At 40.4% G+C, this 22,662-nt stretch overlaps 1 protein-coding gene across 2 annotated transcripts; it reads right to left on the bottom strand.

Annotated features, from left to right (window-relative positions):
* Nucleotides 1-238: 238 nt before the first annotated feature.
* CHKA (choline kinase alpha) lies at nucleotides 239-22,119 on the bottom strand. Of its 2 annotated transcripts, XM_083837585.1 has the most exons (12): nucleotides 21,663-22,119; nucleotides 18,126-18,237; nucleotides 11,089-11,142; nucleotides 7,534-7,647; nucleotides 6,825-6,958; nucleotides 6,488-6,592; nucleotides 6,094-6,152; nucleotides 4,367-4,454; nucleotides 3,356-3,464; nucleotides 2,768-2,874; nucleotides 2,409-2,490; nucleotides 239-1,654 (listed from the first exon to the last, which is right to left on the bottom strand). In XM_083837585.1, the coding sequence occupies exons 1-12, from the start codon at nucleotides 21,986-21,988 to the stop codon at nucleotides 1,595-1,597; spliced, it is 1,350 nt and encodes a 449-aa protein (XP_083693711.1). In that variant the 5' UTR covers nucleotides 21,989-22,119; the 3' UTR covers nucleotides 239-1,594. The 2 variants fall into 2 exon arrangements, with proteins under 2 accessions (XP_083693711.1, XP_083693712.1); XM_083837586.1 differs by lacking the exon at nucleotides 11,089-11,142.
* Between the last annotated feature and the right edge of the window lie 543 nt (nucleotides 22,120-22,662).

The raw sequence follows: 22,662 nt of genomic DNA, 5'->3' as shown, positions 1-22,662 counted from the left end.
ATTTGCTGTAACTGCCTTCCTTCCTCATTCTTTCTATTAGTAATCAGTAATACAATAAATGCTAAAGATGCATTTACATTAGAGCATTTAAGTAGATATCCCACAGCACTGAGCCTGAAGTTTAACTTAGTCTGCCTTTAAGGTATTCAAGAAAGTACTTCCAAGCGCAGATTATTGCTAGAAACAGCAAGTGGTTTATCCTGGAGATACAATGAAGACTTAAGAGTATCAACTATGATGTTTTTAAGTGCTTTATATTTATTATAAAGTATTAATAGTTGTATATGCAAAATGATTCTCTATACTAGAGAATAAAATGACAGCTTTTACAAGTTATGCTATACAGTACATGAAATGCTGCACATTTTCTTCAACTGCTTGGAACAGTATTTGCTATACAAATGAAAAAGAGTAGACTTAAAAGTTTATTATTTATAATACAGTGTTAGAAAGCACAAACAAATAACGTTCAAAATAAACGAGTTCCCCCAAAAATCTAAAGAAATCTTTAGATGACATGTACACAGATTATACTCAAGTTTCAATATACACATTATTGTTCCCCACAAGATGCTCCACTTTACTGGATTGCTGGAACATGAAAATTGGAGGTACAAGGAAAAGCACCTCCCAAGCCACGTAAGCATTGGATGGACAGAACAGCAATTTCCTGAAGTGTTCTCCGCAGTCTTTGGCTCTACTGTTCCTTATAGCCATGTACTGTGGCAACAAGTCAAGAAGAGAGATGGGCTCCAATTACAAGTATTGTCAACATCAATCCAGTTGTCTGGGGAGTAGCTAGAGTAATTCAAGGCACTCTTCCCAGTGCTGCCAGCCCACAGAACCCCCTGTGCAGGACGCAGCATTTTAAGAGACAACCAGGCCGGGCTAAAGCATGTTCTCAAAGGATATGGAATGAACAGTTCAAGACAAACTCCTTCAGAATGTCCAGTTCAAAGTTCATTCATACTTCACAGGCACACCAGCTTAAGAGAAACATTCATGTCTATGTAGATAACACCTTAAAGCATACCGCTTCAGTGTGTTTAGTTGTTTTATGGTTAAAGTGGTGTAACATATCAGCAGCTTTGAAGATAGTGTTCACGGGGCATGTTGAATCTAATCTCACAGTAAGATTTGAAGCCTACTTCACAGTATAGCAGTTGTCTCCTTTGCTTTTCCTTCTCATTAAGAGGCAGTGTCTACAATGCATCATCACAGCTGTTCTGATTACAACAGTCACCCTAATTTCAGCACACCCCTAGAAAACATACTCATAGTAACACTGTTTGCTCTAATTCACATGGTATTGACACAACTGTAAGCTTCTCCCACAATATAAAATACCTTCTAGATTAAAAGGATTTAAAGATATTGCACTGTTGTATTTTTACTTTTGCCTCCCCACCTCATTCCATGTATTTATGAAACTGTAAACAAGTCATTTCTATACAGTCTTCAGTATTGTACACCTGCCTTCCAAGGAACTGGAATTCAGTGACACCTTCGTTACAGATACAGTAGCCTAAGCACAGTGAAAGTTCTGTCCAGCTGCCCTCTTCATACAGTAACCAACAGGCCACTCCTCTCACATTCACACCTTCAGCTTCTTCTTCTGATCAAAGTATGCATCAAATCTGGATAATGCATATTCCTGGGGAAATAAGGAACATTCATATAGTGAACAGTTCTGTTTCTTTATTTGGTATGGGAAAACTGAAGATATCATCTGTGTTACTTTAATCCATCATCTCAAGTAATTAGATCTATTTGAGAGAGATACTTTCCAAAGGCGCTCTCGCCTCTAGAATTTCCTCCAGTCTTATTTCAACTCTAACACTGTTAGCTGCTGCCAGAACATCAGAAAATGGAAATTTTAAAAGGACAGGATTTCACTAAGAAGAATGGCTTCTGCAACAGTTCCCATAGGATTTTCTACATACCTGAAAGTTGTATCACTTTACAGTACACTAGGCATGTTGTACCATGAATTGCTGATTCGTAAGCAGAAGCTGCTCCCTGCCATTGATACTGTTGCACAACAGATATGAACCTGTTACACGTGCACTTGGATAGTGTTCACTTTACTAATTCACAGTTACTGCATGGTAGCTTCCCTCTTGCATGGGACCTCTTACTGCAGAAGAATCACTGCACTGCAAGGCAGTCATGCCACTGCAGCATCTGCCACATAAGGCTAGTCCATGTAACAATGGGAATAATTTCTGAAATCTATAGAATCTTAAGTGTTATCATCCTAAGGAAAAAACACTAACTAGTAACAGACTGATTTAAGATTTTTTTTACTCCACTTCGGTTGTGTTGAAAAGCCATTTTGTTTACTCTGATGTATCACAGATTCCTTAGAGCATACATTTTTAATTAAACTTTAATCATAAAGATCTTACCAGGTAACCAAATTCAATGGATGAGATCTTTGCTTGTATAATAGACCACAGACCCCAGAAGAAGTGTGATGCAAGGGCAAACCTGAAATGACAAGACTGTATTTACCAAGATACCCAGCTAAGTCACAACACCTTACTTCAATATCCTGTTACAAATAATTCCATTATTTTCCCCACTGAGTAATATTTTATTTACTTCACCAAATGCATGTCACATGTCTAAGACTTGCAATTGACAGATTTTTCTTTACCATATAGAAATAGCTTAAAGTCTCTCTTGGCTGATGTTTTTCCACGCAATGAGGTATGCATGCAGGCAGCATGAACGTTTCAAGACAGAGCTGAGAATGGTAAGTTACCTGTTAACTTCTATCAACACTTCCTCTTCTAGCTTGAATTTCTCTTCATTGCTCAGATTTTCAAAGCCATCATGGAATGCAGACAGGTAACTGGAAATAAAATGAAGCTAGAAAGCAAGTAATCAGAAAGTTACAAATTTGTCTCAAGACATATTTGCTCCTTACAGAACTTAGCGGGCCTTTTAGTGTGTTATTTACATTTTCCAAACATTGACACTGTTGAAGTTAGTTTTAAGATTACTGGCAATTCCAGTAGTTGCTTGGAAGTTTGGTTTACCAAAGGCATATTATTAAGACAACAACTGACATTTTGTTACTGCCAGCTTGTTTCAGTGCTGTACTCCACAACTACAGGATTTTTTTTTGTGGTGCATACCTACATGGCAAATCATAAATATTCTATCCTGAATGGCTGCTTGTAATGAAGTTTGTAAGGTTTTAAAGCAAAGAGTCAGGATTGTATCAAGTATTATACATGAGGAAGTCATGGAAGAAAGGGTTTGTGAAAAAGCAAGTCCAAACCAGAATCGGAGGGTTAAGATCTGAAAACTGGAGACTCTGGCTTATTACTTATTTTAATGTTCCTACCTGTTGCTTCTTTGAAGGATATTTCAGAACACTAGCTTTGAAGAATGGATACTTCTCATATGTGTAATCATACATCCATTCACAGAAGTGATTTCCAATGTCAAAACCTCTGAAAAAGAGAGATAGCCTTTATTTACACACTAGTCATCTGTTCTTGCTTCAGCAAGCCTAAAATCAAGTTTAATAGCACAAGGCTACTTAGTAGAACTTGCTGCAGCTTTTGCTAAAGGAGGTAGAGATGAACTGCACCTTTTTTGCAAGTTAAAATCAATTAGTAAAGATGGGCAGTTATAAATCAGAACTCTACCAGCTACATGAAAATACTAGACTTCACTACCAAGTTTTATATCAATGCAGTCAGTTAAAATACCCAAGTACGCATTGCTTCTTAGAGCTAAGTCAGATGCATCTAACATCAGCATTCTTGCAGGCAAGGAGATCATACTGATCAAGCTACTTAACACATCCTACTTTTACATTTTGGCATTCAGAGTTCTATTTATGTTTCAACTCTGCTAACATTTAATGATCCCAACAACTCCACATGCTTAAGTCATCCATAAACACATGACTGACATAAAGCATTTTGGGTAACAAAAAAATCCTAGGATTACTGTTAGTATTGTTTGCACAGATGAGAAAACCATTTGAAAGAACTGCACAAAGTAGGGAAAGCTTTGCTTTTCTACATATATTAGGTACACACAATGCACTACTCTCATCTTGCCACTAGAAAGAAGTTTTGATGGGCAGACAATAAGTTATTTGCATGTAAACAGGCCCTCTAGTCCAACAAGCTCCAGCAACTGCAACCATGCTGTTTCTGCGAGGCCTACACCAAAAGCCATCAGGACCAAAGCTGTTTTGACTGGTTACATTTCTTGTCCACCACTAAGATCAGAACACAACTCATTAGAATTGAGATAATGAGCAGTGCAGCACTTGCTCTCACTGTGTCTTTTATAAGGCAATACACCTCCTTGCTGAACAGAAAAGACTAAAATGGGTTACCGGTAATTATAGCTGCTGTATTCAAAGTCAATGAGCATCAGCTTTTGTTTTTCTGAATTCTCTCTGCCTTCCAGAAGCAAGACGTTACCTAAAAATGGTAAGATAATATTAAGCAAGATAGTGTGAAGACGTACAGCATATTCAATGAAGTCATATGGAAATTACAGAAAAGCAACATTAAGAACCATTGTTCATATGATCCCAGTTATCCTTTACACCCACACAGATGAGTAAAGGGAATAGCCAAGTTACACTGGCTATATATCAGCTCACTGGAAGTCAAGATAAATACTATAAACCTTGTGAAGCTGAAAGCAAGAAGGTTTTCTTCTGTACAGGCAGGGAAGTAGATTTGTTTCCCCAAGGGTCCTGCTTCTCCAATACAGTGTTTAGCTTGCAGCTAAATCAGGTGATGCCATCAGCCTTGGCATCTCTCACTGAATTGCTTCTTTCTAATGCTTGAGGTCTAAATTATGCAGCACCTCTCAGATGTGCACAGCACTATCACTGATCACACAACACTTGGGACAGGAATTGCTTTTCATCAGCCTGAAAGCCATGGACTTGATTACTTTGCTGCTCTGTGTGGCACAACAGGTACCGACTGAAAAGCTCAGCCTTCTCCTGTATAACATGGTTTAACCATCCTTTCAATTCACTGTCACTACAATTCATCTAAAAGTCATCAAGACTGCCTGCGCCAAGTGATAACTTTTTACTACCAGTAAATCAATTTATACTCTAATTTCTCCAACAGTTTGCCCCCTACCCATATGTACACCTGGTCTTCCATGCCAAATCCCCTTGCCCTACCTTTGCACCAACAGAAAAAGCACAGTATTTTTCCCTGTGCTTTCGAATACTTGCCTTATGCCCTGGAAATTTAGCTTGCAAAGCTCACCTCAGCCCTGTCATGCTCAACTCCTCTGGTACCGCACCTTGCCACACCAGCAGTGAGAGCCTGAACTCCACCACTACTGAGCTGGCTCTTCAGAACTAAGACCAGCGGCTTCCCCCACACCGCCACCTCATGCTACCTATCCCTCAGGACAATCCTTTTCCAGGCCCATTCCCCAGCCTTAGCTATCAAGGCTGGGACCCACAAGAACATGACAGCCCCACATATGGTCCTAGTACAGCATCCTTAGAGCTCAGCCCAGCTTACCCTCCGTACAGGGTAAAGGAAGTCCAGACAGCATACCCAGCACCTTGAGCCCTGCCTCCTCTTTCCTCACCCCCTTGGAGAACTGGTTCAGAAAATTTATTATTCCCTCCATGACTCCCAGAGAAAGTACTGAAAACAAGATTTTTCTGCTTCTTATCAGGAAGAAATTGACAACTGCTGACAATCTTCCCACATCTCCATTTTCACCATTCACTGTACTTTTTCAGTATTCTTCTTTCAAAAGGGCTACAGGATATCCTAACCTACTCCTATTTCAGACCACTAAGAAAGGTACGGTCTTGATAGGAATCACCCAAGGCTCCCAGCATCAGCTGACCTGTACTAACAGAGCATGTGTAAGTACAGGTCACACGCTTGGTTTAACACAGTTATGACACTATAACCGGCCTCGGAGGGCTGTTGAAGTCAAAGCGTTTTGCCTTGCCACTGCTGCCAGGGCAGTACCGGGATAATGGGACTACCTCTCAGAGAGCAAACAAATGATCAGAAAAAGGCTGAACAATGCATCATTGATCACAGTCATGAAGCATTAGGAGCTTACCTTCCTGACAGTCATTGTGGCAAAATACAACCGGTGATGGAGTGGCTTCAAGCATAGCTCTGGAAAACAGCAATAGAGAATCTAGTAAGCAACAAATCCCTACCTTCAGTTCTTCCAGGTACAGGATGGGTTTTGCTGTGAGAATTTGAAGTGCTATTCATTTCTATCAAGACTATTTTCTCAATTATGAGCACAAGATCAGGACTGAAGTTGGACACTGATCAGCAAGTGATTATCAATTTGTAGTAACATTAGACTCAAGTTGGTCACAATCACAAAATCTCCAACTCCTCAAGTGAAATTAATATAGGGTATTATGCTGTTCAACATGTTAGAGCAAATATACACATTTGTAACAAAACTGTGTTAAGTGGAAGATAGTAGATAAGCTTACCTCAGATTTTTCATTTCCTGGGGTAGATTGTAACTGAGGAGTTTGTTCAGTTTTCTAGTTTTGGATTCTCTGGTAAATTTAATCCTCAGCACTTGATTTAGATACCTGTTAAAAATAAAGAAAACAGTACAGTGCTTATGTCAATAAACACACGTCTTCCATACTACGGTGAGATTTAAACTAAAAAATCAAGAAAGTTTAAAAGAGTGACTGAAGAAAATGCCCCTCCACCCCAAAGTTATTTTAAATTCCGCAGGTAACTACAGAACATTTTTTGGGTACTCTGCTTACAAGAAATCATCCCGTTTCTTGTAGTTTAAAGTATCGTATAACTTACTTTTCCATTGTCCCAAAAAGCCACTTCGGTTCTTTATTAAATGGCATTTTCATGCCATGAAATCTAGCCATCTTCTCAGCTATTTCAGCGGATATGTCAGGTAAGCTTAGTTCTTCAGTACTTAGTTTCCTGCTCTGTAGTAAAATAAAGTATTCTTAAAACACAGTTGAGAAATACAAGTACTAGCATGAGACAGTACTCAAGCAATAAACTTTTCTTCCATCCCAAATGAACTTTCATAGTTGCTGCCTTTGGAAAAGCTAAGTTAACTAGCCTACCTTACTTATGACTTAGTCAATTTTTCTCCTAGATCAAGACCTGGGGAATATCAAATCTCACACCAAGAATATCCTCAAAGCAGACTGAGCAGAAGTATTTAAGAGCATCACAAGTATCTGCTCTTGCTGCTGTTAAAGGAAAGTGTTACTCTATAGCTTCCAATGCTATGTTTGGTATCTAACAGGCTTTTTATCTTCATTTATGAGTCTCTGCTACAGCTGAAGAGGTTTTAGATATCTCTCCCTGGCAAGAGCTATAATTGGGCTCTCCAACACCCAGTATAACTGTATCAAATTACAGCCAGCAATTACTACAGACTGCCAAGTATTCCATTCCCACATCCCTGCTTTTCCAGGCAGTCCAGAGACCTTCTTGTCACAACCAATTAAAACAACTACCAGCCCACTAAATAATCATGAACAGGACTTACAGGAATAAATTCCTCCAGTCGCCCTTGTGGAAAGATTCCATAGAGCTTTGGACCAAGAGCTCTCTCTGCAAGAATGGCAAACATAACACTTTCCAAAACCATGGCTTCTGCCCCCTTCATTAAAAAATGAAAAAAGAAACAAAACATTAGCTGGTGCTTCCACAAAAAAGAATTTAGGTGTATGCTATAGCTAAACTACTTCAGAGTAAGAAATTTTAGGGTTAGCTTCAAGAGGAGGACTTGGCATTTTACTAACTCAAGTTTCCTGACTAATAACAACTGGTAATTAACATGGCAGCAATACAAATGTCTTACTTTCAAGTTTAAAACTGGGGAGGAAATAAGCATGACTTAGATACCAATGCATGGGCCAGGTCAAAGGAAGACTACGCAAAAAGCAAACTACTCTCTCCTCCCTAACCTGTGGGAACTCTGCAAATTTATTTCCTGAAGCAGCTTATCCTACTGAAGCACATCACAGAAACCGTAAATATTATTCTTAGCAATTTTAACAGACTTTGGAGCACTGCCTTACAAAAGGACATTTTAATTATGCAAGTGAATTAAGTGAGTGACTGAACTAACCAGTTCTTCATTCAGAAGAATGAATTAGGATTTGTGCCTGTTAAGCACATTTTTTTTTTTTATTAAAGGGAGATAATTTAAACTCCTGCTAAGGAGAGGGTGGGTGGGTGTGGATAAGCATTATTCCTTCACTATCTTCAAACATGCCTCAATCTTAAAGAACTTTTCCTTACATCAATAAACTCATTCTGTAGCAATCACAGGCCAGACAGCTTTTTTATACAAAGGCTTTAAAATTAATAGAAATTGTCTCAAAAATACAGTTCAAACCACTGAAGTACAGCTTTCTTGACAGGTAAGATTAGTTCTAAGTAAACAGAAGCTGCAAAATAATAAATCAATGCATCTAGCCATTATATCAACAGGAATCCATCTGTACTTAAATCCTAGAGGTTTGCTCATTCTTCCCACATTTGTGCAGCTTGCCTCAAAATCTGACCCACAATTCTTACAAGCATAAGCAGTAAGAGCACAACACAAGGAAAGCTCTCAAGTATTTTGGACTACAGAGCATTTTGCATTACTATCTTCACTGCAGTCTCAGACAGTAAATAACTCAAGTTCCACTCCCAAGCGAACTTTGGGCAGTTCCATTGCTTTTTTTTTTTAAATTACTGTCCCCTACCTTGTTATTCTGGTATCTTACCAAGAAAGTCTAGCATTTCATTACAAAGTACTGGCAAGACATTCTGAAGTTTTAACTCTAATAAAAAGTGAAAAGGCCATCAAGAATATCAACTGAGAGTTTAGGATGCCTTGCATATGAATGCATTACATCCATGTCTTCCACGGCTTTTCCATCTCATCTCCTCGACAAGGAACGCATGCACCGAAGTGTACTTTTAATCATTTCACATGCACTCACCACTATACCTGTGAACTTTTCAGTTCACTTCTGAAGCCCAACACCAAAGACCAAAAAGCAAATCAGATATAGGTTACTAAATGCCTACTCCAGTGCCAACGGACACTAAACTTGTGTTACTGGTACAGCATCAGGGCATTTTAAAAATCTGAGTACAGCAATCCTGTTGGCTGTGTCTGCTAAGACGTTAGTTCCTTGTTTCCACATCTTACCAGAAGAATTCATGCTTGGATAACAACAAGTGCCAAAGAAAAGGAATAACCCGACATATGACCAAATTTCTCAATTTTTCTTCATCTCTGAGAATATCCTATGAGTTCCTATCACTGTGATCCACTTTCTGCGGGAGTAATTTTTTTTTGCCCCGATTTCAAACTTAAATATTCCTTGAACCCACCTAGTTTGACAATTTAGCCCAAAGAAAGTTCAAAGAAAATTTATGATTCATTAACAAAAAGCTCTAGAATGGTTTATAATCCTAGTGTTTTTCTCTAGTCCTTTACCTACAGAGTGAAACTTGAAGTCACGTTTTAATAGCAGAGCTTAGAGGGGCCATGTTTTTCACAAGCCATGTGCCTGTTCTTTATTAAGACATCCCTTAATACATCAGGAATGACAACCAGAAAGGGTGACATTTCCATTTACTTACAGTTCACTTCTGGGTTACTTCTGCCATGTGTCTGCCTAATCCTGTCATGTAAAACACTTCAGAATTTAGAACAGTAAAATAATCCAAAACTATGTGCTTGCAAGTTTGTAAGCTTCTGTTTCAGCAGTAAGAATGACAGCCTCTCTCCATGAACAATCTGCTTCAGGATAGAAGTATAGGCAAATACTACCTGGACCTCTACTCCACACACTAATGACAAATACAGGTATGGAAATAAACAGCTCTCTCCAGAGGATGCCATTAACTCCTCTGATCAAATCTCACTGCAATTTTCACCTAGACTCAAGAAAAGTGTCAAGTGCCTCCTGAAAACAATTAAATTCACCAATCCAACAGTGAAGTTCCAGCACTATGGAGCTCCTAGCAGAAAACAATAGTCTACCAGCACTGATCACATCTTAGAATCACTATTTTCAGGCAACAAATGAAGACGGTTCTGAAGTTCAAAGCCTTGCTTCCTGTACTGCAAAACATCTGTGAGTTGCTTGCACTAGGGTGGGGTTTGTTTTCTTTTACAAGTTCAGGAACATTTTTATTGGATTTTGCTGGTGGTGAGTTGTAAAAAAAAATCACCTCCATAACTAAAAATTCAAAGCTTCAGAAGCAGTCACTCATGAACAACTTTAAAACCAGTTTAAGCTGAGTTGAGTTCCATTCACTAGAAAATAAATGCTTGAGCTGTTTTCAGATGGTATTCCCAGAAAGTAAGAAATATGAAGACAAAAAAGCAGCACTTATCAAACTCGAATAAGATGTACTTCTCCCTCATCACTATCAAAACCATTACAGAACTGAGAAGTGACAGTACATAACAAGAAAAGCATCTGGCTAACATGCCAAAATATTTCTTTGGAGAAATTTCATCAGGGTAGAAATCTAAGCTACCAAATTCTGTTCAGACAATTATGAAATATTACACTCAGACATTATGCTGGATGAGCAGAAATGGTTCCAAATACAAGACAACTGAAGTCTGCAGACTGCAGATGATCCAAGCACAATGCTAATCAAAACCACTTCGTGTTCAAAATGAAGTTCTCTCCAGCTCCTTATCACTTTCCTCAGAAGAGCTAAGTGATTTATTATAAAGTATGGGTTAGGAGAAGCAGAGTACCAGTATTCCTCTACCACAGAAAGAGCCTACTACCCAAACCAGCAGTACTGGTACAAGGGTTGGAATTGGTAAGAAGCCATTTAGTGTTGAAATTGGGATGTTTTGTGCAAATGTGGAATGTTTAAATATTTCTAAGCTATTCACAGATACATTGTGTCACTTCTGTGAGCAAATAGATTTGTTTTCTTCATTACTCTCTATGGTTTCTAGAAATCCAGCCCAGACACCAGCCAGAGTAACTACTGGTTCAGAAAAAGCAGACTCGTAACATTTCTCTACTATTTATAAAATTCTGTCAAGTAAGCAAATTTAATTACTTACTTGCAAGTCATTTTCCTTCTGAGACTGTACAGACTCTCCTTTATTACAGGACCTCTATGAATGAGAAAAAACAAACACAATGAGAAGATGAAATTTAACATGATTAACCTGCAACCACCAGAACAAAGGGAGTAGAAGTGCCAGCTACAGTTAACTAGATATCTCAACATTGTCTTGATCTGTGACAACTACAACACTAGTATCCATCTGATCTCTGACCACAATACTATTTCATCAATTCCAAAACCTTTCAAAAGGATGTGCCACTGAGACCAAGCCACTCCTGTAAATAGCCCAGGAGCTGGGTTTCAGCTTTTTTTGTTGTTGCTTCCCAGTATTTCAGAACTGGAGTTCAATGTATAAGAAGCTTAGAGGAATGTTTTTAATTAAGAGAAAATTAAGTCCCTCTGAATGACATCTAGGATGACATTCTTCTTGCAGCTAAAGCACTTGTGATAAGTTACATAGATTACATAAAAGCTTTAGAAGGGCTATTAGTAAAGTCATGTTTTGAGGCTTGCAAAGCACTTGCAGCTACCTTACTTTCCAAAATTTCATGGCTCGATTTCTTTATTGTAGACTGTCCAGGCTACACATGCATGGACCACTATATAGTTAACTGGCTGTGCAAATCCTGGATTTTTCTTCAAATGAAATGCCCACGTGAGCTAAAGATATAGCAGTAAGCACTGCAGTATACAAGCAAAACTTTAACCAATTCCATGTATAATGAATTGTGTTAGGCTTGGTAAGTCATTACAAGGTAGTTTTATACTTATTAGAACATACCCTCAGTACCCAAACCTTCAGTGGCACATGCTTTCAATGGAGCTGCACATTTAAAATTCAAGATGCAATAAAAAACCTTGTCCTTTAAAGGTCTGAAGGTAAGAAGAAGAGAAAGCAAGTATTTGCTTAGATTTAGCGACAGTTTGTGGCTGCTACTTATGTTGCAATTCCACCGTTGACTGTTTAAACCAGACTAGGTTCAGAGGCCCATAAAGGTAGCCTGCATCTCCACCATCTGAATAAAAGCATTTCATTGCCAGAACCGGGTGCATACCTTTCTGTTCCAACCTTCTAACATGTCCAAAACAAGGGTGGAAGTAGGAACTTAACAGAATACAGTTAAGCAACACCAGCTGCCTTAAGTACAGTACAACGAGCTAATGATTGACACAAGCTATGCAGTTACAGTACTTCAGAAGCTATAGAAGAAGTATAGTTAACATGAAACGATGGTCTTTCAGCAAGTACTTCCCATTCCACTAGGATAAGCTTAAAACGAGACAGTAGAACTACTAGTAGTTTATATTCCTTTCAGGGAAATTAATAAAGTCAAAACATTCACTAAAGCTAAACGTGTAGCTACACAGTAATATTAAAGTAATTTACAGAGGGCTTCTCTGAACAAGCATGTCCTACATCAATACCACTATTGCATCTTACAGATTTTTCTTGAACAGTCAGAAAGTTACTCACCATCCAGGAGTCTTTCCTGATTAATGGTGCTCTCAGAATGGGTCAGTTCATCAGAAGGTAAGCAGATTAGGCTTTTCCCTAGAACCTGAACTGGCATCCGCTCTACAGAAGTCATACTGTGTAAAGAGCTAGCCAGTTCTAAGAGTCCACCTCGAATTAGCGTTGGAGATATCTTAATGGCACCTACCGTGCCATTAGAAAGAGACAGTTACGGATGTGCACCGCAGAGTCATCAGAAAAGGAGACTTCTGCAGCATCCCTTCCTCTTTTCTGTTCCCTCAGCATAGAGCATTATTGTCAAGAGGAGAATGAATACCAAGTAATTTGTAAATAACTTGAAAACGTGAATGGGAGCTTGGAGAGGATCAGTCTTCAGAAGTGGCCATGTACTCAGCCTAGAATTAGGAAAGCCTCCAGTACATGTGGTCAATGAAAACAAAATAAAGCAGGTAGCAATTTTATGTAACAGGCGTTTTAAGAATTAAACTCAAACTTTTCATACCATGACATTTTTCATCTACATTTCTAGCTTGTGTTCTTGGCTTAAACTCCAACAGCATACTAACTGAAAAATCTGGGAGCTATTTACATCTACAGCAATAAGGACATTTTATTTACCCAAGTAAGAGAACGATTAAATAACTCCAGAAGGTTTTTAATCATTCCCTCTAAACAGAAATATCATCTAGGACAGGGCATGCTGTCTACATCTTTGGGAGCAAACTATTTAAAACAGTTGTTCAGTGTTTTTGTTGCTGCGAGAAGGCTTATTCTCAAAGCACAATAAGAAATCTCACTACAATTTTAGTAACTGAGGACAATTAGTAATTGAGGACAACTAGATACACAACAACATCAGAAGTTGTTTAGAGTCTCTACTTTATAATTCACTGATCACGTACGTTGATTTTAAGGAAGCACAATTCAGCTATGAGACTGAAGTCCTAGAAGGGGAGGCACTCCACAGTACCTGATCTCTGACTAGAAAAAGGTGACCAGACAGTGCTTACACATCTGGCAGTTTGAGAGAAAATGGAGTTCTTCCAGCATTTTCTCCTTAATTTTATTATTCCCACATTTATTTCTCTTGTAGCTAGATCAACTCTACATAAAAACACAAACGGTGCTTGACAGAAGAATTCTGTACAAAGGAGGGAGGAACTTTCACCTTTTTCTAAAATAACTGTTGGCTCTGCCTGCAAATTTAATTCTTAGGTTTTAACGCCACTTTTTTTGAATATACTCAACTGTATTTGTGTTCAAGTAGGTCTACATCAAGGTAGTGCACTATTTTCAAATCCCAAGGAATTACAACACCAAAAGGAACTGCTTGAGAAGTTACAGAAGCAACCTATGCAGGGGAAGCTTTTTTAATTTTAGAAACTAGTGGAATACATTTATTTGAACGGGGTGGGAATGCAAACAGTTTTAGATTCAACAATACCTGTTTCTTCTCCTGAAGACCTGCCCTTGATCACTGATGGGAACTAGCTTGCTAAACTCCTAGAGCATGAAATATTCACAGTTCAAGTCCTACTAAAGCCACAAAGACATCTCTAATCCTCTTCACTTCAAGTTACCATTCTCTTATGAGGGAGCAGAGGAAAGGAAGGGGCAGTATTTTGGTATTTTGTTATTGCACTAAACATTCAGATGCACAGACAGTAGCTGGTGCTACGTAAGCCTTATTTTTAAACAAATGAAATCCAGTACTAAAGAAAATGAAAGCTGTAGAGAACGCTCCAACTTCAGAGATCTCATACTATACCGTGAATCGTGTCTGTCACCTGGAAACCAGAGTGCTCTAGGCACGATCGCATGGGCAAGCCTGCAGCAGAGAACACATGCATATACAACTAAAGTGGTACATTACCCCCAGAATACCCTTAACTCCACCCAACACAAATATATCCCCGTAAGAGGTGCTTGGTTTCTTTCAAGCCGTCTGCCAGTGCCAGGGATTTGTAGTTACTCCATGCTACAAACAGACATGGACACCAACAACCACAGAAGACGTTGATAATTACAGTTACACAGCAGTCTGCATTTTATTTAGTTAAAAAAAATAAAAGGCAGCAAGGCAGGTATGGAAAAAGATCTACCACAGAACAGTGGCAACCATTTATACTTACTCTGTGTCTGCTCACAGAGAAGTTGAGAGACCAGAGATGAAAATTAGGTATACTGGTTTGGTTTTCCTCATTTATATACAAGATTTTGGTTTGTCTATTGCAAAGTAACAGAGCCCCAGTGAATCGGAGTTCAAGGTTCTTTTGACATGTGTAGAAGAATGGGAATCAATTCCCATTTTACCTTTTGATAGGTGAACTTTGAAGAAATTCACCTTAATTTGGGTTTTTCTGTTGTTGACACTAGCACATGTTGAAATCCTATTGGCATTTCTAAGACTTGGGGATTTTTGGTTGTTCTGAATTTAAGTAGAACCACTGCAGTGATCTGTATGAAATCCAATCTTGAAGTCTGGACATTAAATAGCACTGTTGGAGAACCTTTTGGTCAGTTGTTTTAACTGAACATAGCCAACAGTTATGACATTTTGCAATGAGGAAGTTTTACTTTCAGTGCTCCCCTTTCAATTTAGCTACTAAGCCGGAGCAAGAATAAAAGAAGCAGAGTAAGACATTTCCCTTTTTCCAATGTATGACATATCTGCATTGTGCCTCAAACATTTGAGTTTTAATGTGGTTAGTACTTTAACCTGTCACAAGCACAAATTCTTCTCTTAAAAAAAAAGTTCTGCTCAAGGATATACTCAAGAGAAGTCCTTGATTTTTAAACATCCATGCCAGTGCGACCATTCATAGTAATGGCCAAGTCAGGTCAGTTCATGTCCCCCCAGCTCCCCCCCAAAACATTCATGCACACAAAAAATTGGCTTAAACAAATCAGCTATGACAGAGGAAGGCACAGAGCCTTCCCTGTGTGGCAGCTTTAGCCAACTGGCATGGTTTATATTGGATGAGTTTCATGTACTGACATTTGTGTCTTCCAAGATTCATAATAAGCAAACTGGGGCTATTTTCAAACTGCAAAGAAAGGTTCTTTTAAAGGGTGGCTTGAAGAAAATTGTGGATTATTCACTCTTAAGTTAGTATCAGGTATCTATTTTTCACCTCTATGCTATTCAATGTTTGTTAAACTCATCAGCTGTACCTGTACCAATTTGGTATGGATTGCTACAGATCTATAGTATTTACAATAAGGAATAAGAGCTGGTATCACTGTTTTGCACTCCAATTTCAACAGGAAATAAAATGGACAAGAGTTAAAGCATGCTACAAAGGCTCAAACAAACAAGTGGTAACTACTAATACTCAGTGGCAGTTAAAGTTAAGTCATTGAGAATGAAGTCTCAATTTTAATACTAAAGTCTCAAAACTCAACTTGCTAAGTAGTGTCCCTTAATTTCTACAGGGCTTTAAGCTTATGTGACATTAGTAAAAAAAATTATCAAATCACTCCCTTACAACAACAGGCTTGTCATAAGATTCTGCTTAAGCCACCTTGAAATTCATAAGAATCCTAAGTGAGGCTTTCAAAATACCCCAATAAAACAGTTTGCTTATATTTTAATTTGCACTTAAGGTATAGGGGCTGGAAGAGACAAATGTTTGTTGACAAAAATTGTGAACCTCAATGCAATCTGAAAGTTTTACCTTGGGACTTTCTCTGCTTACTTAACCTTTAGTGAACTGCACCAACAAGAGCAGTCATTTCACTGCCACTATGGAAATAAAGGAAGTTAGACATCTCAAAAGATCCTTCAACACCAAGAGTAGAAAGGTTAGAAAGTTATGAACACACTTTCAATTTTCAAACCGAATTAGTTCTCTGATTTTAGAGACCAAAATTTTGTTTTGATTTCTTCAGTGAATACGGGCACAGAAAAGACAAGTTAAGAAAAACCCTGAAGGAAGAGAAGGGCAACTGAACTCTGAAATCTACATTTCCTCTAAAAAAGGGGAAAAAAGGAGAAAGGCTACATTTCTTCACAGCTCTTGGGCAACACAAGTTCTATCACTATGTAAGTTTTACAGCCCATGATCCTACTGAAGCCTTCTACATATCAAGTCAGCATTGCATTAAAGCCATTAATAATTATGAAAAAAATCTTATCAACCCTAGTGACTTCAAAAGGTTTCCCAAAGTTTTTTTTTCCCCCCACTTTGCTTTTGGTTTCTCTTAAGCCAAAGGACAGACTATTTAAGCTGGAGCTAATGAACTTCTACACACTTCTCTTGTCTAGCAGTTTAACATTCTCAACACACATACGGTGTTGTAGCCAAGGGTTCCTTGTTATTTCAAGCCGCTAGAATCTCTTACATATTTCTGGTAGTTTGCTACCATGGGAAAGTTAATATCTCACATTACATTATAAAAGACTACTTTAAAGCCAGTTAAGTGACAATATCAGTGATATTTTTTGATAGTAAGCTTGATCAAGACAGCAGATGCAGGAAGAATGGGCTGAAATTTCAAGAACAATCTCCTGCAGATATTGGATCAGTTACTCAAAGCAAATAACTGATAAAGCAAGTAACTTTGATAAATACTGAGTATTGGAAAATATCACAAATTAATAGATAATGAAACCAGACCCTCTAAGTCGAATTGACATCATCCAAATGTAATTTTACAAAGCTGCAATTTTTCATAAGGTTAAACACTTATGATTTATTACAGAAGAATCAAATGGCTAGCAGAGATGGGTAAGAGAAGATCTGCTGTATAGTCCTTCAGTAATAGTCTGTAAGGTTTAAAAGAGACCACCTTTACAAAATTGTCTTGATTTTAAACCTTACAATTTGAAACAGATTTGCCACCCACTTCTCCTAAGGCTTGACAAATTTCAATGCTATTTCCATTTTGCTATTTTTACTGATCAGATAAAAGAAAAGTAACAGTAGAAGACTTTGGTAAACATCTTGTTAAGTTTCTACACCAACTACAGGGCACATCACACACTTAGGAAAGTACTTTGGAATGAGATAGCTATATGATATTGATGTTTGTGCTTGATTTTTATTCTAACACTACAGATTAAGTTTTCCAGTACCAGTTACCCATGTCTCTAAGAAAATGCTTGAGCATTGTATCGGTTAAGTTTGACAAAAACTTCAATCTCAGATTTGTAAGCACTACCAAGATTAAAATTAAGCGGTTTAGTCTCTTGCAATCTCGCTAGTTATGCCAGAGTCCTACAATACTGTACAGAAGCAGATTTTAATAACTTTTCTGAAACACCACAGTCCAAACTTAACACCACGAACAAAACATTACTGATCAAACGGACAGCAAATGAGCCTTCAGCTGATACACGCCAGTCAGGATCTGTGTAGAAAGGAGTGTAAGTTCTAGGCAATAACAAACTATAAAGAGAACTGCCTTAAGCTAACAATCTACCCCACTGCCACTAAAACATTCCCAAATGGATAAAGCAGCACACTTGCAGTGTGTCACAGATGAAGATCTCCAAACATAGCACAATTAAGCTACAGAAGCCCTCCCACTCCCAAAGCACTCTATGTACTCACCATCTGCAGGATTGCACCGTATAAGCGCAGGAGAACTTTCCGTGGTTCATCTGCAACTGTCTCAATGGTATCAGGTAGAGAGCACTGAAACAGCATGTTGCTGAGGCCACCTCTGCACAGAGAAGGGTGATTAGTGATTATTACCTAATTTGGATGAGCACTTCTGGAGACATACTAACATACCTATCACTACACAACAGATCTACTCACGAGAAACAGTTTTCCAAGACTGCCAGTAACCCGTAAGATTTCAGGAAAAAGATGGGCAGCCTCATGCTTCCTAACACACAGCTCACCGTAATCCAAATTATGGCTTGAGCTATGAACAAACTGAAGTAAAACACATTACACAGCTAAGATGTAGACTTCTGTTAGTGTAAATATTTTCAAGACTTCTAACTGGAGTCTTGTCAGAAATACTTTGTTGCACAAATGATCGAGATGACAGCAGGAGTTTCACATCACACAGTACAAAACCAAGTGTAAATTAAGAGCTGGTATCACTGAGCTGCCAGCTACAAGAATTAGCTACAAAGCTGACTATCTGTGGTACTGATGCAAGTCATACTATGCTATCACTCCAACTCATTTTAAGAGTAGAATTAAGTTTTAAATTTAAAACAATTCTTTATTTTAAAGAAATCGCTCCTGTATTTAAGACTAAAATCACCCAAACTTATCAGGTAGGACACAAACTGGGGAGATCTGTGCTTCAGTCATTCAGGGGTTACACAAGTACGCTGGCTTTTCATATCATCGGGGAAAAAGTGACAGCATCTTTGTGTGCTATGGGTTTATCAAAAAAGATAAATACTACATTAGGGGTGAATTCTCTTGGTTTCTTGTAGTCACATTACAGACATGGGTCTACTCAATCAGCTTTTTTTTTTTACTACGCTGTCTGGTTGCATCACCTTCATTTTTCTTAATATGTTCACAAATACACTTTCTGCAGCAGATTTTTTCTACTTCCTCTTACAGTAGAGAAAGACATACCAGAACTTCTGGTTTACTTGCAGAACAGAAATGCAAATCAGCTCTACTGAAACACTTGTATCGTTAAAGAGACACCCTTCAAAAACAGATACAATCCAAACACAGAGGCTAACAGTAAAGGGATAAGGAAGCACAGATTTAAAAGCCAGGTAAAGCAGCATGCTACAAGTGATATTTATCCCCAACCTGATACTCATCTTAACACTTTTAAGTGATTTTCTGGATTCTCTTACAATCTCATTGTGGAAGTAGTGAAGACTTCTAGGGGAAGGCTTCCAAAAAAGTGGCTGACATGTAGGTACTTACTGGGAGGTGACACACAGAAGGGCTGACTTACAGACCCAAAGCCAATGACTAAGAAGGAAAAAAAAATCAAGAGAACAGGGTAAAACAGCAGCTGCACAATATGCTCAAGAAACCAGGCAGAAGAGAACCAGGTGGCTTGGCAGGCATTCAAAAACAGATGTTTTGAGAAGTAACATGGAGTAACTTTGAGCCGTGAAGGTGAACAGGTAGAAAAACCAGACAGATGGAAAGGATATCAAATGAAGAGCAAAACCTCACTCTCAGAGGGGATCAGAACGCTGGTTAGTTATACCGGCTACACTTCGGGGTCCACTGGAACTGTCATAAGACAGGTTTTGAAAATCCTTTTCCACCTTTTCTAAGTCCATACAGAAAAAAATCTTGTTTAAGTAGGAGGGAAATACATTGGAACTGACATCATAAAAAAACACTGGGCTAGAGCTAAACAAACACTGTATGAACACTTAAGTTACTTGAACATGCTCTGCCTGCATTAGAAGTTACCTCTAATTACAGGAAGGTAATAAAAGGTATGCTTCTCCTAAAAAGTACTCAGCAGCTTAACAAGGTCAAAAGACCCTTAGACAGATAAGCTACTAGTTAGTCTACTACCAATTAATGAAGGGTAAGCAATTCCAAGAGGGTCACCTTTTTTCAAGACTATTCATAAACTCCCCAAATAATCACAGCCACAGCAATCAGTTGTACTTATGTTTGCATTCTGATTAGGCGTGGATTTCTTCGCTCTGAAACAAAGAATATGGACCTCCTCATCCTATGATATCATGTATTTAACTGGCATTCATAAACATGATTTGTACTAACACAGTCAAAACAGCAGTAGTCACTGGAGAATGCACACTGCTCAACTGTTGTGAAACCAGAATCTGCAAACCAACGTGACTGTGTTCTCCTTAGATGAAAGCGGTGAAAAGGCTTTTGCGAAAATAAATGCAACTGCCAATTCCCATGATCTAACACATTCTTTAAGTTCTGCCCATCCTCTCTTCCTCCCAGTCAGAAGATACCAAGCGATTTCTCAAGAAGTATTTTAGAGGGGAAGTTTCCAAGAAGCACAGGAATAACTGTGCTAAAACCTAAGGCTTTAGAAATTAAGTACTGGAGTCAGCAGTACAGACTACTAAGGATGAAAACAGAATCAAGCAAATTAGATTCCAGAAATAACAGTGTAGTCATTTCTGTAGCCTAGGAACGCTGCCTAGGAACAGTGTCACTTCTTCTCAAGATTCGCTCCCTTTAACAACTTACTACATCATTAGCATTGTCAAGTGAGCAAAAGTACTTTACAAGTAGACTTTCATTACTGACTCTTAAGGAGTTAATCATGCTCACATGTATATCTGAGATCTTCACCAACAGTTTTATACTTTCTTTTATCATCAATAACCAGGGGGGTATTTGCATGTATTTCACGAATCAACAGAAGGATAGACGTTAGGATAATTAGGAAAGCCATATATTTAGAAGCATAAGTGATCAGAAAAGCAAACTCAGTGAGTCAAGGTGAATAATGGACAAGTGTGTACTTTAAAACCACAAATGTTTGATCAGGTGGGATGACTGAGCATCGAGACACCACACACAGCCTGTAAGTGAAACCCTGAACTAGCATCGGCTGGACGAGCATACAGGGCAGCCACACAAAGAGACGATGCAATTCCGCAAGAAAAAAGGCGAGGATCCTCCACACATCACTCAGGGCTTCCACAACACCCCCACCTCACACCCGTGGGCTGCCAAAACCCAGTCTCCTACAGGCTGTCAGCGCGCTGAGTCACCAGCAGCGCTTGGTACGGCCAGAGATGCTCCCCACCTCCGACACGCGGCATCCAGCCGCTGATTTCTGCGGCTCTGGGCATCCTCAGAGGCTCTTCTCGCCCGGGGGAGCCCGGCTGGGGGCACACAGCGGCTCCCCATCCATCCCCCCCCCCAGATGGCGGCGGAGGATGCAGCGAGGCTGGGGCTTTCCAAGTGTCCGCACCCTCCCCCGCGGCGCGATGGAAGCGGCCGGACCCCAGCGCTCCCTGCCCTCCTCGGACCCCACCATTACCCGCCGCGGGGGGGGGGGGAACGCACCACAAGCACAGGGAAATAGCGTGGGGGGGGGTTGAGGGGCGTGCCCGCAGCGCCCGGGGGAGAGCGGCGTGGGGCGCGGAGAGGCGAATTTAGGGAAATTGAATGAAAATAAAGCAAAGAGGCGGCCCCGGCACTGACCTGATGGGGTCGATGCGCAGCTGCTCCTCCCGCAGCCCCCGCCAGGCGCCGGGCAGGAACTCCTTGCACCACAGATAGGCCCTGCGCCGTGTGCGGGGGTCGAGCGGCGGCTCCTCCTCGCGGGCCGGCGGGGGCAGCAGGGAGGAAGGCGGCGGGACGGGCTCCTTCCCCTCGGGCTCGGCGTGAGGGAGAGCCGAAGGGGGCTGCCCACCCCCACCGGCGGGGAGACCACCACCGCCCCCGCCGCCGGCAGAACCGGGGCTGCAGCCGAGGAGGAGCCCAAGCGGGGACGGGTCGGCGTCGCCGTTACAGAATTTGGTCTTCATGGTGCTAGCGCGGGGAAAGGGCGGTGAGGCGGCCGTTAGGGCGATAGGCGGACGGGCGCGGCGGTGCTCTCCCTGCTCCCACCCGCCTCACACCTCCAGTGCCAGCCGCGAATGAGCCGCGCGGCCGCTTCCAGCCCCCTTTTATAGGCGGCGCGCCGTGAGGCCCCGCCCACCTCGCGCTTTTTCTCTGCGTTCTGATTGGCTGAAAGGGGGAGAAGGGGCTGCGCGCCTTCTCTAGGCTTCCGGACGGCCAACCTTACTGGGGGGGGGAAAGGGGAACATTGATTGGTCGTTGTCATGGTGATGGGCGAGCCCACCTCAGGGTGTGTGGGGGGTGCAGAGCAAGGTGACTCGCCCCTCCCACCGCCCCCCTCCCCACTCAATGGTCGCGGCCCCGGCCGCCTCAGGGAGGGGTAAAAAAATCCCCCGGATGGCCGGGGGAGCTGCGGGGAAATAAATTGGCGTTACGTGCGGCTCTTTTGGGCTGTTCCTTGGCTAATCGTGGCCGTGGGGAGCCCCCGCTTCCCTGGGGGTGGAAACGGTGCCCTGTGTGATCTGTGAAATCCTCTCGTCGTATAGCTGTGAAGCAATAAATCACCTTTAAACCTCGAGCTGCTTCTGCGTTTCCTTGATTTTTCTTTTCCCCTCTTGGTTATTCTCCCTCCCTTGATGGC

The sequence above is a fragment of the Anser anser genome, assembly GCF_964211835.1.
Source record: "Anser anser genome assembly, chromosome: 5".
In the NCBI taxonomy this organism is placed as follows: Eukaryota; Metazoa; Chordata; class Aves; order Anseriformes; family Anatidae; genus Anser; species Anser anser.
The sequence above is the reverse complement of the archived record's forward strand: the minus strand, read 5'-3'. Positions and strand labels throughout refer to the sequence as shown.